The 18,816-nt window shown below is 49.1% G+C and overlaps 2 protein-coding genes across 2 annotated transcripts; both read right to left on the bottom strand.

The window, feature by feature from the left end:
- Positions 1–11,733: 11,733 nt before the first annotated feature.
- On the bottom strand, positions 11,734–12,915 carry LOC149338722 (uncharacterized). The gene has a single exon (XM_089550787.1). The coding sequence runs from the start codon at positions 12,913–12,915 to the stop codon at positions 11,734–11,736; it is 1,182 nt and encodes a 393-aa protein (XP_089406913.1).
- Positions 12,916–13,861: 946 nt separating this feature from the next.
- Positions 13,862–15,004, bottom strand: LOC149338721 (uncharacterized). The gene is made up of 2 exons (XM_089550786.1): positions 14,189–15,004; positions 13,862–14,140 (listed from the first exon to the last, which is right to left on the bottom strand). The coding sequence occupies exons 1-2, from the start codon at positions 15,002–15,004 to the stop codon at positions 13,862–13,864; spliced, it is 1,095 nt and encodes a 364-aa protein (XP_089406912.1).
- Between the last annotated feature and the right edge of the window lie 3,812 nt (positions 15,005–18,816).

Here is an 18,816-nt window from a genome sequence, read left to right as displayed (position 1 = left end):
GAAGGCTATTCTTGCGTTGGAGGCTGAAGATGACGAGCTTGCGGAATGCCTTGAGACCATTGAGGAGAGGGAATTGGCAAAAAAAGAACAAGAGGAACTTGAACGTAAAGAAAAACAAGAGGAACGCGAGCGTCAATACGCTTTGGAAAGGAAGCGTCTCGACATGGAGATGGAACGCGAAAGAGAGCAGCGACAACAGGAATACGAAAGAGAGATGCGGGAACTCACGCGTGAACTTAACACGATCAGAAGTATCAGAGCGCGATCTCGCTTAAGTTTCTTGAGAAAAGGCGAAAATTTCAAAACTTTTCTAGAAAATTTTGAGAGAATTTGCATGGAGGAGGAGCTAGACCAGAGTTATTGGCCAATTGTGTTGATGGGATTTCTCCCATGTGAACCCGGAAATGTCTGGGCGAGGTTGTCTGACGAGGATGCCCACAATTATGCGATAACTAAAAGTGCGCTCCTCCGATACTTTCGTATTCCCGCGGAGGCAGATTTGGAAGGCCAAATTGACGCTGGTAAGCTACACCGCGATAGTGTCAGGGACCGAGTTAGAAGCTCCGCTCAGTCGCCGGATGACACGCGTGCTGTGCAGAAGTGGCGGCATAGGACAGGTTTGGTCCAGGAAAGAAAGGCCACTTCGGCAGCGAGGACCGAGGAGTTCGGTCAAGCAGCTAGCGAAGAGTGCAGATCCACAAGCCGCGAGTGCTCGGAGGATAATATAGGCACTAAGGCTAGCAATGAGGAAGAGTGCAGATCCGCCAGGCATGAGGGCCCGGGCGATAATGTAGGCACTAAGGCTAGCAACGAGGAAGAGTGCAGATCCGCCAGCCATGAGGGCTCGTGCGGTAATGTAGGCACTGCTAGGAATAAGGAAAGGGGCAATGCGTTGGCTTTGAGCCCAGAGAAGCATGCACTTTCCGGGATGGAGGCGCATTTCTGCGGTCAAGGGGTTAGTACCCTGGAGAAAAACGCCGAAGGTCTCAGTGACCCGGGAAATGTAGTCCTTGGGTCACGTGAGGAAGGTCATCACGGGAATTTAGTGAAGGCCGTGTTTAATGGGATTCAAGAGCAAGCTGTGAGTCGCAGCAATCCCGTCAACGACAAAGCCGAGCAATCTGCTTCGTTAGCGAGCACAGACAACGCTAATAAGGGAGAAGCGACCGTCTCTAGCCCTGAGGCAAAACCTGCTTTGACAAGTGAGGTTGATGCTTCTGCTCAGGAAGAGACTAGTGAACTTGCGGGCCAGAGCAGTCAAGGAATCAAGGGAGACCCTCCTTCGATGCGGCTGGCGAACCTTAGTAGCCAAGTTTTGGACACAGCGCTTTGCTGTAAGGAGAGCGGCTGCGAGTCTCCCGAGTGCACCGCTGAAACCCAAGGGCAGATCGCAACGTTAGCCATCGAGTGTGGTTTAGATCAAGTTGCAGGCCAGGGAGTTAGGGTCGCAGGGTCGATTAGCAAGCCTCAGGAGAGCAAGTTATGCTCCGCAGGAGATAATGTGCTGTCGGAACAGCTGGCTACTGCGACCTGCGGTGACTCACCGAAAGCACGAACCGATAATTCGAACTTAAGGGGGAAATACGGCTCGGTGCTGCGTCAGCGAGAAGATGCGGAGGGTGAGGACACAGCGAGAAAGGGAGGCGCGCAGGGCCGTTCTGCGAAGGCAGTTTTTGGAAAGCGGCCGCGCTCAGAGAGAGCCAAGCCAAGGGGTAGACCGCGGAAAAAGGACGAAGGACGGGCCCAAAACATTGTAGGGGTTAAGGCCGGTCAACAACGTAATCGTCGGATACTGCCACCGCGGTACTCCAGACGCGACAGGCGCCGAAAAAGGGCCAGGGTAACTAGACGCGTTCAGACAAAGCGGAAGCCACCTGACCCATCGCGGCGACCCCGCGGTAGTTCTTGCAGGACGGGGGAACCTCACAGCGGGTCGCAGAGAAGCACGGGCAGCTACCGCATGAAAGAAAGCCGCAATACGGGCTCCAGTCGAAGAACATTGCTGAATCGAGAAAGGAGTTCTCGTGGGCGTTTCTTTCATACGCGACCGTCAACCCCTCGCCTTCAAATGTTCAGACGCTACTTGGGTGTTGGAGACACGCGGCCGGTGTGCGAAACAAATCAATGTCGCGTGGCGTCTGAGGCTCGCAGGTGTCGAAGCGCAGTTAAGCCCTTCGAATTTTGTGAATTGTCGGCTGCTAAAGCCACTGTTGGTGTGCGTCCGCGCAGGGCGCGGTTGAAGAATAGGCGACCCCTTTGAGCCGCGGCGCGGCTCGCTAGCAGCGGATTCCGAGGATGTCTCTGCTGTTTGCTTTTTCTTTTTTTAAACCATTCCTGCAGACAAAAAGTTTTGTAGAAAAAAAAAAGTTTGAGCAGGAATAGGTTCTCGACGCGTTGTTTACATTGAAAGCGTTTCTTTTGAAATTGTTTTGAAACATGCACTAGTGGTGCCTATGTGTAGCAGCGTCCGCTGACACGCGGAAGTACTAGCCAGACGGGCCATTGTAAGCGACTAGCATAAGCGCCTGGAGTTGATTTTATGGCATTAGGAAAATTACTGTGACCTTGGCTTCGTTGTTGAGCGAATCTTGGTGAGGAAACAAGTGCGTTCGTAATTGCCGTAGTCATTACTAATCGGAATACATCACAAAAAGGGGAGTCTCAAAGGTAATGCCGATAGCTTAAATTGAGGTCCCTAGCGCAAGAATCAGCATCATAGTTGCAGTTTGCTGGTAGTTTTTCTTCCTGATCTAGGATTTTGAACCGATTGGTTTTGTTTGTTTTAAATTGAGATGCGCTTTGTGGTGTAATGCGCCGATTTGTGGGCATTTTCACAGTGCTGCGGAACTACTCCCAGGGATTGATTGGGTTTGTAAGGAGGAAAGAGCCTGGCATTACTAAGTGGGGATTGTGTCGTGCTTGCGGACTGAGCGGTTAGGTTTTCGGCGTGGTTCTAACGCTAGCGGAGCACGAGTCACTTTGCAGTGCCCTTTGGGAACCTGCACCTGCAAAGGAAGACTTCAGGGTGCGCTGAGCTCCGGAACCGCCGAGAGAGAACCGACTGCAGTTGAGACCAGCCTCAAGCGACATCCCTCCGGACAGCGGATGCTGTCCCCTGTCCATCGGGATCTCCTTCCCCCGGCGGGGCAGTCTGTTACGACTCGCCTTCGTCCTGGGGAAGACGACGACATGGCAGCAGCGAAACGCCGACAAACCCCGAGACGCGCGTTGGGTGAACGCCTGGATGGCCACGGAAGCCGCGTCCGTCTGCCCGGTTGAGCGAGCGTTTCCCGTACACCGAGTCGGAGCGCGCGTTCGAAATGCGCGCGAACGCCGCTCATGGACATTTCGGCGTCTGCGCTACGTGGTTGGCATCGTTCCCCTCTCCCAGCGCGTGACGACGGCGTGATCTCTCGGGAGTGAGTGAGTGCGTGCGTGTCGGTGATTGGTGCCAGTGAAACCCGGCCCCCATCTAGGGACCCTAGGGAAGAGAACTCTTAAAAAGCCCGGCAGCGGCACGGCCGAAGCTCGTTGTCATCATGCTCTCCTGTTGAGCTGTCACGATGCAGCGTTCCTGCAGCTCACTTGTAAATATTGTATAAATTCCTCTTCTTTGTCTTTTCCCAGCAGCCTCGTCTCAGGCGTCCCTCAATTCACTCTCCGGAGCACGTCCATGCTACCTCGACCGTAACAAACTGGTGGCAGCGGTGGGGTGCTGCTACCTCGTCCCTAACACCTTGTGCAGTCTCTCGGCGCTTTCTTGGACCCCTGCCGATATGGCACTTCATCGGCTCCGGTCTGCGGGAGCGTCGTCGCAGACCCATCCTTGGATCTGTTTCCCAACACTCCTGACGCGCTAGCCTTCAACTCTTCGTTGCCAAGTTGCGTCGTCTGCTTGAATCAAGTTGTGGCGCTGGGAGACTTCGGTGCAAACAAGGCATCCGGAGGAAAATCGACAACGACAAGTGCGGCGCTGACGTCGGAAACAAAACCGAGAAACCCGAGCGCCGTTGTCAGTGGGCGTGGAAGCACCGCAGCAGCAATGGCCTCACGCTGGCCTCTGTTCCTTGTGCAGGTCAGTCAACTTCCTTATGAATGTTTTAAATCTGATGACCGGTGTTTAGTTGTGCTTCCACGCCCAGAAGCAGTGCTGCAACCCTTCAGTGTTCTTCTTTTGTTGATATGTGGTGATATAGAAAGTAACCCTGGTCCTGGAAATGCTTCGCTCCCGGAAAGTTCGAAAATCCTGGATGACATACGTCAAAGGTCCATTCGCATAGAAGCAGCCCAGGCTAGGATGTCTGACGACTTATCCGAGTTGAATCGAGACCAACAGGCGGCAACAGGCGATATTGCCGCTATCAGAAAGCGTCTCGAAGCTGTAGAAAACGTAGCGACTGGCTTTGAAAACTTGCAACGGGATCTTTGCGATACACGTAAAGCACTTGAACTTGTGCAAAAGGAAACACATGCTTTGCGTGCTCGTTTAGATGATAGCGAGGACCGCTCACGGCGTGACAACCTTATCGTTTAAGGATTTGATGATAGCTCTACCGAGACTAACGAGCAATGTGAAGAAAAAGTTCTTAACCTTATTGCCGAAACATTAGAACTCTCTTTAACGAGTGACTGCATTGCTCATGCGCACAGAATCGGTAGATTCGACGAGAACAAAACCAGGCCCGTGATAGTAAAATTCGCCGCGCATAAAACCAAGGTGCAGGTGCACTCAAAGCGATCGATGCATAGGGAAAAGGAAGTATCTATGAGTAAAGATTTTTCTGCGGCGACACGTAAAGCGAGAAAGCGGCTAATTGACTATGCGAAAGAGTTTGGTTTAAAAGTCAATTTGAGGCACAACAAACTAATTGCCAATGGCAAATGCTATAGATATAATGCGGAAACTGACCTAGTGTTTTAAATTGGACCTGCTGTAAACAGCGAACCCATTGAGTCTCCGCGCTCCCTTCGCTCTGGTCGAACTCTAGCTGGTACTGGAACGTAGGGGCCCGCCAGGGGTGGTGGTACTGCCATTGGGAACATTGGTCTGAGTGTGGTTTTTACTAGCATACGAAGTCTTTTGCCAAAACGAGATGACTTGAGTGCATTGATAAATGATTGTAGCGCTGATATTATTGCCTTAACAGAGACATGGCTGTCTGATAACGTGTCCAACAGTGAACTATTTTTTTGTGAAAAAAAGTACAACATATTTCGATGTGACAGATATGAAAGGCAAGGTGGTGGTGTTTTACTTGCTGTCAACGACCGAACTGAATGCTTTCGTGTTGCCGTAGTGAATAGTTTAGAAATTGTGTGGTGCTGTATAACTTTCCGTTTTAAGAAAATTGTTATTGGTGTGTGCTATCGACCACCGTCAAGCCCCATTAGTTTCTGTGAAGATTTACACGACTGCCTCAATACAATTTCTGTGCGCTTTCCGGATGTGAGCATTTTTCTTTTAGGAGATTTCAACTTCCCAGACATTGAGCGGAATCATGATAGTCCAGTCTTTCTTTCTTCGTGTTCCAATTCTAACCACTTCCTTCACATATGTTCCGATTTCGGATTATCGCAACTTATTGAGCTCCCCACACGTGTCACTCCCACTGCCTCATCCCTTCTTGATCTCATCCTCACATCATCTCCAGACATCGTGTATTCTATCATTCATTTGCCTGGGTTAAGCGATCACATGATAATCAACTTCAACCTCTCTCTACCCCTATCACGCTCACGTAAGCAGTTCAAATACATCAGAGATTACAGCAAGGCTGACTTCCAGGCTATTAATAACAATATGTCTTTATTTTTAGATGAATTTTTGAGTGTTTATCTCGACCGTAGCGTACATCGTAACTGGGAGATCTTCAAATCTAAAGTTTGTGACCTCGTAAATAAATACATACCCATCAAAAAGGTATATAGCAATAGTGCTGTACCCTGGTACAACAGGTATCTTAATAGGCTTTCCAATAAGAAAAAAAGACATTCAGGACAGCTCGCTTCACACACTCTGCTGTCAGGTGGTCCACGTATAAAGCCGCTGCAGTCGCTTATTCAAAGGCATTAAAATCAACCAAATTTACCTTCTTTAATCAGACTCTTCCAGCTATGCTAAGCAATGACCCGAAGAAGTTTTGGAACACAGTGAAAGGCAAACGAAATACCACCATACAACTATTTACCCCGGATGGGGATCCAGTTCCTGACCACTTGTGCACATCGCTTCTCAATAGCACTTTTATCAAAGCCTTCTCTAGCCCCACCGGCACTTCCGTTCTACCTTCGCTCATAGAATATCACTTTTTACCAATGGATCCTATCGTCATCTCCTCAAAAGGAATTCGTGGCATTATTAACCAACTTAAAATGTCATCTTCTTGTGGTATCGATGGCCTCAATACTAAATTCTTGAAAAATACCGTAGAATATTCTTCCATTATACTACATTGTATTTTTTCGCAGTCTTTAAACCATCACGCCCCTCTTAATGACTGGCTCACCGGCAAAGTAATCCCAGCGCACAAATTAGGGGAAACGCAAGATCCACGTAATTATCGTCCCATCTCACTTACTTCCGTTCCATGTAAAGTTCTAGAGCACATCATATTTAGTCATCTTGTTAATTTCCTAGAATCAAACCAGTTCTTTACTCCAAAGCAGCATGGTTTTCGCAAATTCTTCTCGTGTGAAACGCAGTTAATGATTTTCACTAACGACTTGCATGTTTATTTAGACTCTGGACTCATTACTGATTGCTTATTCTTAGATTTTTCAAAAGCGTTCGATAAAGTCAGTCATTCGCTTTTACTTTTAAAACTGAGTCAACTTAACATTGACCCTAATGTACTCAATTAGATTCGTGCCTTTCTTAGTAACCGTACTCAGTTCGTCTTCGCCAATAACCACGACTCATCACCAGTGCCAGTACATTCAGGTGTGCCCCAGGGGTCGGTTCTTGGCCCGTTACTATTTCTATTATACATCAATGACTTACCTTTAAAGATTTCATCTAAGATGTGCTTGTTTGCTGACGACTGCGTAATTTACAGAGTAATTAATAACACAGATGATATTATTCAGCTACTTATGACTGGTGTCAATCGTGGAAAATGGAATTAAACATATCTAAATGCAAATTCATGCGCGTAACCCGTAACCAGCAAACGAGCCCAGATTATTTTATTAACGACACTCAGCTGAATCTAGTCTCGTCTTACAAGTATCTTGGCGTTAATGTTTGTTCTAACCTTTCTTGGAAAGCTCATATCAGGTTCATTACTTCAAAGGCTAACCGCATGCTAGGGTACGTCCGCAGAAATTTTTCATCCTCTCCACCTTCATTGAAAATGCTACTGTATACTACACTCATTCGTCCGCAACTAGAGTACGCATGTTCAATATGGGATCCTGACACCATCACATTAACAAATGAACTCGAGGCCGTGCAGAATCGAAGCGTCCGTTTCATCGTTGGAAACTACCATCGCACTGCCTGTGTAACAAAAATGAAATCTAATCTTAAACTCCCCTTACTCTCCACTCGCCGTAAGCTTTCACGCATTTGCCTCTTCCATAAAATTTACTATCCCAATCCTTGCCTGAAAGCCATCTGTGTAAAGGCACCATCTTTCATCTCGCCTCGCATAGACCACAATCAAAAAGTAGCTGTTCCACACTGCCGCACAGTGAGCTGCTCTAATTCCTTCCTCCCTAAAACATGTCGTGACTGGAATAATCTTTCACCCACAGCCACCTGTGTTAGCGACATTGCGCGTTTTAAAAGCAAATTACTCGCACTGTTAGAATCAGACCAATTGTGATATGTTGTTTACTCATATATAGACTATATAAGGTTTCTTTTTTGTAATCCTTTTATTTTTTTTTACTCCTGTACTTTTGTTCTCAATGTTTTGTCCTCTGTCTCTAGCATCTTTCAATATTGTCCGTATATATAGGCCTGTTTTTGATCTATGTGTTGTTTTTTTCACTGTCCCACCCCCTCTGTAATGCGAAAACCCTGAGGATAAAATAAATGAAATGAAATGAAAAAACAACGCGCTTAAGGCTTGCGCCTATGTATATATATATATATATATATATATATATATATATATATATATCATGACGTGCTTCTTTGTAATGAAAAATCAGTTTGAAGTTCAGCAGTAGTTTGTGTGTTTGGTCCCTTTCTCGGTCTCTGTGTGTTCCCGCTGTTCAAGCACAATTATAAAGTTTTAATCTAGCGTTACTGGTCACCATTTCTTTCAGCAATAACATATGCATATGTTGGTTGGTTGGTTGATGGGGTTCAACGTTTTAATCGATACAATTTTGCGCGAAGATAATACAAATCAAACAATACATGCGACAAGCAGAATGCGCGCTGCAGACGCCTTATGTGTACAATGTTTATCCATGCCGTTTTCGCTCAAATACGTACTTTTACGAAGAAACAAACTCACGCAAGCCGAAGTAATAGTCAGTGAATATATACTGTACTAAAATTATTGCGCTATTAAGACTGCTGTCTTGTAACACGTGTGTTGCTCTATGAGGGAGCCACGAGTGTTCACGCTGGAATGCATTCTGAAAATAATTTTGTCTGAATTTCATATACAGCCGCACCAGGAGCGCTAGCATCTCAAGTAGCTTAAGAAATGCGCTGGATGAATAAATAGATGTTCTCGCAAGTTCTTGCCAATACTCTGGCAGTGTATTGAACTCCACCTGATCAACTTATATGAAAATACTAGCAATTGCTACTTGCACCAATCCGGACCTCATCTCAAACTACGCTGCATTAATAACTGTCTGCTGGTGAGTCGTCAAAGCTACAACGTGTAAAGGGCACAGTCGGTTCCTCACTTGTTATTCTTTGCATAAATGTGTTGAAAAAGTGATAACAACGAAGTTTCTATTTTATGCCATTGGCTAGCATTCAAAGACGACATTCTTGTAATCTGAAATGTAAAAAAGATGCGCTGCATGCTGGATGTAGTTCCTGGCTTTTTTTAGTGACTACTACTAATGGCCCATGCATTACTGAGCATCAGACATGATGTGTACAGCGTAGTGGGGACTAACCTTTTTCTTCTTTTTACGGACAGGTTGTAACTTATGCATGGTGACGTCAAGCGGCTTTATTCTTGCTGTAATGACTACATGGATACTACAAGGATACTACACGCATACTAAAATAAACGAAGTTTGGCAAAACGTTTCGAGCTTAATTCCTTTGTTTTCCACTACCGAGTAAAAGTATTTCTGGTAGTCAATATTGCTGCTTTATTTTTACAACTACAAGTAATACCAGCCTGTTCAAACGCTTGCTCACGCTCCCAACAGCCGGCAGCATTAGCAAGTAATGCGCTGAAGAACCTGGGACGAAATGCCAAGTACGCGTATTTAATGAATTTTCTATGTATAATAGCGCATATTTTCCAACCAGAACTCCTGACATTATTTGCTCGTGTTTTGGCATAAATTTTATTGTCTCTGGCCTCGTCCGGTCGTTCCATTCGGACGGAGAGGGTGTAATAGCGGAGAGGGGCTCGGCCGCTCCTTTCGCCGCACCGCGGCGCGCGACCCCGACCCCTCGCCTCCCCTGCTATGGATTCGCGCCAGGCGATTTGCGGCGCCTTGGACGTATTGAGTGAAGAGGAGTGGTGGAAAACCACGACGGAGAAAATCTACACAAGAACAGCGGCTAGGTAATTTTTTAGGCTCCAGACGCTGCGGCCGCATGTTGCCCGAAGTGGGCAGTCATGATGCTATGCGAAACGAGAGCTCTCGGAAAGGATAGGATAGGATAGGATCAACTTTATTTTCTCTATTTTTTGCAAGTCATTACGGTCGACAGAGGTCGGCGCCCCTATTCGAGGGCACCGCTGAGCTTGGCTGCTCGCTGGACATGGATGACCAATTCTCTCTGGAGAACCGGTTGCCGCTGGAGAGCAAACTCTCCCACTGTTCCGCACTCGCATTTTGTATTCTGTGGAAAGCCTCGTTTCTTCTGCATTCCCACGTGATATGATATAGGGTGGGTTTGGCCCCATACCATGGGCATATGTCCCTGTACTGATCCGGGTACATTTTTCTTAATATATGTAAGTTCGCAAAGGTTCCCGTTTGCAGTTGCCGCTAGTATACTGCTTCATGTTGATTTAAAAGGTTTTGTGGGGGAGGATACTTTGCCCTCATTCCACTGTAATGATTCAATATCTCCGAATACTCCGGGACTACCCGGGAGAACTCCTCAGGGGCCGCGTGTTGAAACGCTCGGTTCGTGTGCTCGCGAGCTACTTCGTCGGCCCTCTGGTTGCCCTCGATTCCGGTGTGTCCCGGTATCCAGAAAATAGTGTGTCTGACTGGTTCTTTGGGAAAGTCTGCGCAAAGGAGAATGCGAAGTGCTTTCCGTCGGATTCTGCCATTCAGATAGTAACGGCATGCCTCTTTGGAGTCTGTGAGTATTACTAGGGGTCTGTTTACGCGATATCCCTCCACGGCCGCTAGAGCAACAGCCATTTCTTCTCCTCCGGTTATCGTGCAATCCCATGCTGATGCGCAAGTGATTTTCTTATAGTCCGAATTTATCACTACAGCTACGGCTTTCTGCTCTGTCTTCCCCCTTTTGTAGGGATATTGAGCGGCGTCGGTGTATACCGTATTCGCCTTGCCTGCCAGATACTTTTCTACATATTTTGCTCACGTGTTTCGCCTAACTACGTGCAGGTTCGGATCCATGTCTTTTGGCAGCGAGCTTACCTTAAGCGTGCAGCGGATATCGTCCGGTATGCTCGCAGTTTTTCGTTCTAGTCTTTTAATTTGTGGATATCCTAATTTTAATAGGAGCGCTCTGCCATCGGGAGTCTGCTGGAGTCTCTCTCGCTTCGTTGCCAGTTGTGCTTCCCTGAGCTCTTCGAAGGTGTTGTGAACCCCGAGGCTGAGCAGCTTCTCTGTTGCTGTATTGAATGGGAGATGGAGAGCTGTCTTGTACACTTTTCTTATGAGGGTGTCGGCTTGATACCTTTCACCCTTGTTTGTGTTGTGGTACGGAAGGGAGTACGTGACTCGGCTGATCACGAGGCTCCTGACCAGCTTGATCGTGTCTCCCTCCTTCATGCCGCTTCTCTTTTGCGAGACTCGGGTTATCATTCTTGCGACTTGCGCTGTTGCTTGTTTGAGGAGGCTGAGTGTGTAAGAGCACCTCTGGTTGCTCTGCACCCACATTCCTAAGATCCTGACCTGGTCTTTCTCCGGTATCCTCTGTCCCTCGAGGATGACATTGAGGCTTTCCTCCGTCTTCTTTGCTCTCCTTACTCTCAGAAGTTCGGACCTCTCCGTTGAGCAGGTAAGGCCTCTTTCTCTGACGTATTCTTCCACGCATGTGGCAGCCACCTGCAAGCATTCTTCCTTTTGGCTGAGTGAGCCCTGGTTGGTCCAGACTGTGACGTCGTCAGCGTAGATGGCGTGTTGGATGCCTTCGATTTTTTCAAACCTGCGGGCCAGCCCGATCATAGCGATGTTAAAAAGTATGGGTGAGATGACCGATCCGTTCGGCGTTCCTTTGTTGGGGGTATTGAACTTGTCGCTGCGCAGGTCGCCCAGTCCCACCGTAGCCGTGCGGTTGGATAGAAAGGCCTTAACATAGCTATGTATTCTGTCACCGCTGTTGAGGTCGTTTAGCTCCTTAATGATGGCTTCGTGGCTTACGTTGTCGAAGGCCCCTTAGACGTCTAGCACCAGGAGTATGTTTTCTCCGTTGTACGGGATGCTACTGAGGACCTCTTCCTTGATCGATAGGAGAACGTCTTGGGTGGATAGCTTCGCTCGAAAACCGAACATGCTATGTGGGTACAGGTCTTCGTCTTCCATGTATTGCTGTAATCTCTTCGTAACCACTCGCTCGTACAGCTTTCCTAGGCAGGATGTAAGCGATATTGGTCGTAAGTTTTCCACTTGTAGCTTCTTCCCGGGCTTCGGGATCATCACTACCTCTGCATGTTTCCATTCTTCTGGCACCGTGCCCGCCGCCCAATGCGTGTTGAGGAACTCTGTCAGCTGCGTGATCGCCTCATCGCTTAGGTTGCGGATAAGTGCGTTTCTGATTCTGTCAGCCCCCGCTGCCGTGTTACGGGTTGATGCCTTGACCGCCGCGAAAACCTCCTCCCTGGTTATTGGTCTGTCCAAGTGCGGGTTCTCTCGGCCACTATACAAGTCCGCGTAAGCCTCGGGCTTGTCTTTTCCAAAGCATTTTGTCTTGACTTTTCCTAGGAGCTCCTCGCTGCTGCCTTCATATTTGTGGACCAAGCGCTGGATGGCTTTGCTGCCTTCTGCCTTGGTTTTGGTGGGGTCCATTAGGGCCTTGAGGATTCGCCACGTTCTCGCTGTGCTAAGTGTGCCATTCAGTGAGGTGCCGAATTGCTGCCAGCTTTGTCTTGCGATCTGCGTCGCGTATTCCTCTGCCTCCTTGGTAATCTCCGCTATTTTCCTCTTTAGCTTCCTGTTTAATCGTTGTTTCTTCCACCTTTTGGTGAGCCCCCTTCTTGCCTCACATAGCCTGAGGAGTCGTGATTCCACCTCCGGTGTCTTTTCCGTTCTTTCTACCTCTTGGGTGTACCTTTGCTGGATGTCTTTGAGCTGTTGGCACCAGCTATCTATGGAGGTTATTCCTCCCTCCATTTGTTGGCAATCCTTGCGGAAAGCCTCCCAGTTGATGATCTTGGCCGTCCAAATCTTGCGTTTGATGTTTTCTGCCGATACTTGCGTTCTTATTATATAGTGGTCGCTGCCGAGGTTCTCCAGCAGATTCTCCCATGTGGCTCGTTTCGCCCCTCTGACAAACGTTAGATCCGGACACGTGTCCGGGCTTACGCTGTTGCCTAGGCGGGTCGGTTGGTTTTCGTCCATTAAAAGGGTGCAATTAGTTGCTTCGGCTGCCCCACTTACTTGCGTCCCTTTCTTGTTGTCTTTCTGATATCCCCAGGTCTGCCCTCGCGCGTTAAAGTCGGCTATTATGAGCAGAGTGTTTGTTTTAGCTAATTTAGTGGCCCCGATAAACCGTTTCTGGAAGTCTCCGTCTCTCTGTCTTGGCGGACTCTATAAATTGATTATGAAGGTGCTTTTCTCCTTGTTGTTTTTCTTCGGTACTACCTCCGTCACGATGTGCTCTATCCGCGTGTCCGGAATTTTGTCGTGCGCTATGGTGACTAGTTTCTTGCTAACGAGTGTTGCCGTGCAGCCCTCCACTTGGCATGTATAGCCTTTGAGTGCCGGCTCGGTATTCGCTTCCTGAAGTGCTATTATATCTGGTGCATTTTGTTTTGTGTATATAAATTGTTGCAGGAGCCCCTGCTTGTTGCGGTAGCCCCTGCAATTCCACTGCCAAACATCTAATGTGTCGTGTCTAGCTATGGTGATCGTCGTTGGCTTGAGTGCTGCCTTGATTTTCGGTTCCGAAGCGTCTTTCTTGCTATAGCCTATCTCTAGCCTCACTAGTTATTCTTTGCGTGTTTTGGTTCTTGATATAGTTGCGGAAGCTTTGATCCTGCATTGCTATTTTTTCTTGTACTAGGTTAAATTGTTCCTGCACTTTTTGCATGAATATTTCCATTCGGCTTTAAAAGCTCCTTTCTGCTTGCTGTGGCTGCTGCTCTATTACCGGTGAGGACTGCTCTCGCGGTTGGCTTCCCGCTCGTGTCGCCTGCATTTCCTTTATGAGGTCGTCTATAGGTTTCTTAAGCTGCATTTTTTCTTCTCTGTATGCCTGTAGTTCTTTCTTAAAGGCTTTTACGTCCTCTGTTTCATTCTTATTGCTGTTGTTGGTATTCTAATTTTGATCCGAGTGCGGAAACAGTCATTTGGGAGGACCTGTTCCCCAGCTCACATTGACTCCACCCGTCTTCTTCTGCTGCTGTTGTTTCTGCCCCTTGTTGTTAGTTGCAGCATCTGTTGCTGCCTCTAATGGCGGGAAGGAGTTGTCCCTGGATCGGTTCAGGTCCCGACCCTGGCTCTGGTTCCGCGATGAGCTGCACCCCCGGCTCCGTGATTCGCTCCGTTTCCCCTCCGAACTCAGCCACCTGGGTCTGCGCCTGCGGCTCCGGCTCCGGCCCCGGTTCTGCTGCTGCTGCTGCTGCTCCTGCTGTTGCTGCTGCTGCTGCTGCCACCGCGATTGCCTCCCGGCCCAGCGACCTCGCAGCTCCTCGGCGTCGTTGAGGCGCTTGCGACAGTTCTTGGTGCCGGTCATATGGTCGCCACCGCACACCAGGCGTTGTACGTCGCTCTGGTGTCCCTCGATTGGGTTTCTTGTTCCGCATGCTCTGCAGGTCTTTGCGTCCGGCGTCGGGCAGACGTCCGAGCGATGTCCTTGCATGCCGCACACGTAGCAGACTTGTCTCGTTGGTCTGTAGGTATAGGTGGTGTATTCCCCAGAGCAGAAAAGGACCCATTTTAGGAGGATGGGGCCTTCAAAGGTGATGAGCGCTGTCTCTGACTTGCCCAGCACCCTGGCCGCTAGGATCTCCACTCCTTGCGTGCGTAGTCGCAGCTTCGATTCCAGGTAGTCGGATGATATGCCTGCTGGCAGTCCGTGAATTACCGCCCGTTTTAAGTCCCCGGGCATGGCTGGGTAGGCGTTCGTTTCGTATCTCTTTCGGTCGAAAGTGATTTGCTTGATCTTCCTTAGTTCGTCAGCCACCGCCAGCTCGGGGGTGCTTGCGATGATAATGTTGGACCCAGGTCTAATCCGGACTATAAAGCCTTCTTCTTTTAGTCTTCCTTCGCATGCTTCTATAATGGCTTGCGTAGCCTGATACACTTTAATTTCGCGGACCTTGAGTCCCCCTCTAGGGCGAATGATGACCTTCACGTCGTCGCTCGGTAGCGGCGGCATCCTGTGCCTCGGCTGCCGCTGCACTCCCGCCTTTTGTTGTTGCGGTGGCACTGCTGTCCGTGCGCCTGCTTGCGTCACACCTACGTCACCCGTAGCTGTCGGCGCCATCTTGCCTTTGTTGTTCTCGTCTAGGGCCCTCTTTGGGTTCAAAATGGCTTCGCCCTGCGCGGCGAGGATATAAGCTTTTTTCGTTTGCTTGGAGTAGCTAACTACTTCCCAATGCTTCCCCTCTGCTTTCCGCTGCTTGTCCGCCTCGCTCTCGGCGTCCTCCTACATCGCTGTGTCTTCCGTTTCCTCGGGGGTCACTGCGTCCGTGGCGAGCCACGTTGCAGCAGGGGTCTCCTCCATGTCTTGCGACTCTGCCGGTTCCCGGGCTGGATCGGCCGTGGAATTACTTGCAGCGTAGTTATTGGCACTCTGGGAGTCCATTTCTACCGTTGCAGTGTCGCTCCAGCTCGATGGGTGCCCGCCCGGGTGTCGGGTGTGGCTAGGCCTGTTTAGGCCTAGCTCCCCGCTGCTACGTCGGAACCTTCGAGAAGCGGTGAAAAGTCCAAAAATGGGCCCACCGGTTCAAGAGTGGTATCCTCGTGGTCCTGATGCTGATCGGCGTCGATTCTGCCAAAAATCTTAGTGGCACGATGAATTTTGTCCGTCCGAAAACTTCGAAAAATCACGGAGCCCATGCGACGAGCGTCCGTCCGCGTCGGCTCCAGTGGGAACGCCCGCTCTCGGAAAACAGCCAGATCTGCGGGTTTGGGCGCAGCAGGCCATTGAAAGCATGAAAGTATAAAAAGGCATTACTTTATAAAAGAAGTGCCGCGACTGACGAGGCAACGCAATAATAATTTTTTTTTTCAGTGAATTGATGAACGTTCGTCCATGACGTACTAGCCCGGTCAGAACGCGTTTATCAGTCAAAAACAGCCTGGAAGGAAAATGGACATTGTACTGTTGTGAAAATAGGCAGGCAATGTTGCACGCTGAGCTGTCAATTTTTATTTTATATTCATTAGGCGAGCTCATCACGATTCCTCCTGTTACCAAGAAGAACGCTGCCTTGAAGCGTTTGCTAGCTACTCTACTATACAGTCTTCCGCGCGAAACTTTGCTGCGCTCACTTTTTGCAAGCATTTGCTCAATGCAGATTGCACTGTATTGGAGTTAATATCACTGTGTTATTTCAAGCTTTCCTTTTCTGTGCGAAATTGTCGAATTTGCTTTACTTTTCCTGAAAAGGTGCACCCTTAACCACTTTATTTCTCTTACATCTCAATGTTTATGGGGGACAATATTGTCACGAATCAGAAGACGACAAAATGTGCAGTGGCGCGGCACGGAGCGCTCGAGCTAGGCCCGCCGCCAAGGGAGCTGCCCTGAAACCAGTGTGCTATTATATTCACGATTATAGTACCAGGTATCACTATAGTGGCCGTTCGTTCGCGCTTAACGCAGCAGGAAAGGGGTGTTACCATTGTTGTTTGCGACGCGAGAAGCGACTCGACTAATCTGGATTCACCACAGGCAAGAAGAGCTGCATCTACGTTTTTCGAGATTTCTGTAGATGATCTTGACCTGTTATCGCTTTTGCGTCGATTACCGCCGCCTGAACAGCATTACGAAGAAGGATGTCTACCCGCTCCCCTGCATCGACGATACATTGGACCGGCTATGCAACACTAAGTACTTCTCATCGATGGACCTGAAGAGCGGCTACTGGCAAATTGAAGTCGACGAAAGAGATCGCGAGAAGACTGCGTTCATCACACCAGACGGACTCTTCCAGTTCAAGGTGATGCCATTCGGCCTCTGCTCTGCCCTAGCAACGTTCCAGCGAGTAATGGATACAGCGCTCGCAAGCTTGAAGTGGCAAATTTGTCTAGTCTACTTAGATGACGTTGTTGTCTTCTCCACAAGCTTCGAAGACCACCTCAGAAGGCTCCGGATAGTGCTGGAAAATATCAAGTCTTCAGGCCTAACACTGAAACCAGAGAAGTACCATTTCGCGTAGAGGAACTGCTGTTCCTAGGTCACGTTGTAAGCAAGGATGGAGTTCGCCCAGACCCCCATAAGTCGGCTGCGATCACAGTTTCCACAGCCTAATGTCAAGAAAGCTATACGCAGATTTCTTGGATTGTGAGCTTGTTACCGGCGAATCGACAAGAACTTTTCGCGCATCGCTGGGCCTTTGACCCAACTAACCAAGGCTGACGTGCCTTTTAAATGGGAAACATCGCAAGTGGAACCTTTCAAAGAGCTGAAGCGCCGCTTACTGTCCCCTCCTGTGCTCGGGCACTTTCATGAAAATGCCGAAACCGAAATTCATATCAATGCAAGCAGTGTGGGCTTAGGAGCGGTGCTCGTTCATAAAAATGGCGGAGAGGAAAAAGTTATCGCGTACGCTAGCCGTTGACTGTCAAAAGCCGAAGCCAACTATTCGACGACCGAAAAAGAATGTCTTGCCATTATTTGGGCCACGTCGAAATTTCGCCCCTACCTGTACGGACGACCATTCAAGGTTGTGAGCGATCACCACGCTCTGTGCTGGCTAGCCAATTTGAAAGATCCCTCCGGCCGCCTTGCTCGTTGGAGCCCGCGTTTTCAAGAATTCCACATAACTGTAGTCTACGAATCTGGCCGCAAGCATTCCGACGCAGACTGCCTGTCGCGAGCCCCCGTCGACGCAGCACCGGAAGAGGAAGACAACGACGCTTTCTTAGGACCAGTAAGCGCCAGCAGTGTTGCGCAGCAGCAGCAGCACCCGGATCCTGTGTTGCAAAGGCTAGTTGATTACCTGAAAGACAAGACCCCATTGCCTCCCCTAGGGTTAAAGCGCCAACTGTCGTCCTTCGTCTTTCACGACAATGTCCTCCTAAAGAACTTCGCGTCCAAAAGGACAGTACATCTTGCCGTCGCCAAGAAACTTAGGCAAGAAATTATGCAGGCATGTGATGATGAGCCGACTGCGGGCATCTCGGGATTGCTCGTACTTGCATCCCATCCAGGAGAAGTACTATTGGCCGCGGCTAGTTGCCGACGTTTCCCTTTATGTGAAAACGTGCTGTGAGTGTCAGCGACGCAAAACGACTCCGATTAGACCAGCCGGACTCCTGAACCCCATACCACCTCCAACTAAGCCCTTTAAGCTAATAGGAATGGACCTCCTCGGCCCCTTTCCGACTTCAATATCAGGTAACAAGTGGGTCATCGTGTCCACCGACTACATTACCCGATACGCTGAAGCAAAAGCGTTGGCTAATGGTACCGCAACAGAAGTCGCAAAAGTTTTGGTCGAACAAATTCTCCTGCGACACGGCGCCCGCGAAGTGCTGATCACAGACAGAGGAACGGCGTTTACAGCGGAGCTGACGCAAGCCATTATCAACTACAGTCAGACAAGCCATCGGAGGACAACAACACTCAACGCAATGCTCCCGCACCTTTATGACGAAGGCAACCATGACGTCGCCGCCTACCTTGATCGCGCCGAGGAAGCCCGAAAACTTGCGCGGCTTCGCATTAAGGACCAGCAACATGCCAACGCCCCACGCAACGATCTGCGCCGACGAGACACGCATTACAAGCCTGGTGATCGTGCTTGCATATCGACGCCAATTAGCCGCTGTTGATTGAGTGAAAAGTTGCTTCGACGCTACTTCCGCCCCTACAGGGTTCCCCGTCGGATCGGTGACCTCGACTTTGAAGTCATCCCCGACGGCAATACAGCATCTCAACGACGACGCACACGCCCTGAAGTCGTACATGTCGTACGGCTTAAACCTTACTGTGAACGCTAATGGTCTCGATGTTTACATTATCCGTGTTTATTTTAATTTTTTAAGCATCGAGGTGACGCTTCTTTCAGAGGGGTGTAATACCAGGTTTCACTATAGTGGGCGTTCGTTCGCGCTCAAGGCTGCAGG

This window comes from Amblyomma mixtum, chromosome 6, assembly GCF_055824585.1.
Source record: "Amblyomma mixtum isolate Tamu chromosome 6, ASM5582458v1, whole genome shotgun sequence".
Taxonomy (NCBI): Eukaryota; Metazoa; Arthropoda; class Arachnida; order Ixodida; family Ixodidae; genus Amblyomma; species Amblyomma mixtum.
The sequence above is the reverse complement of the archived record's forward strand: the minus strand, read 5'-3'. Positions and strand labels throughout refer to the sequence as shown.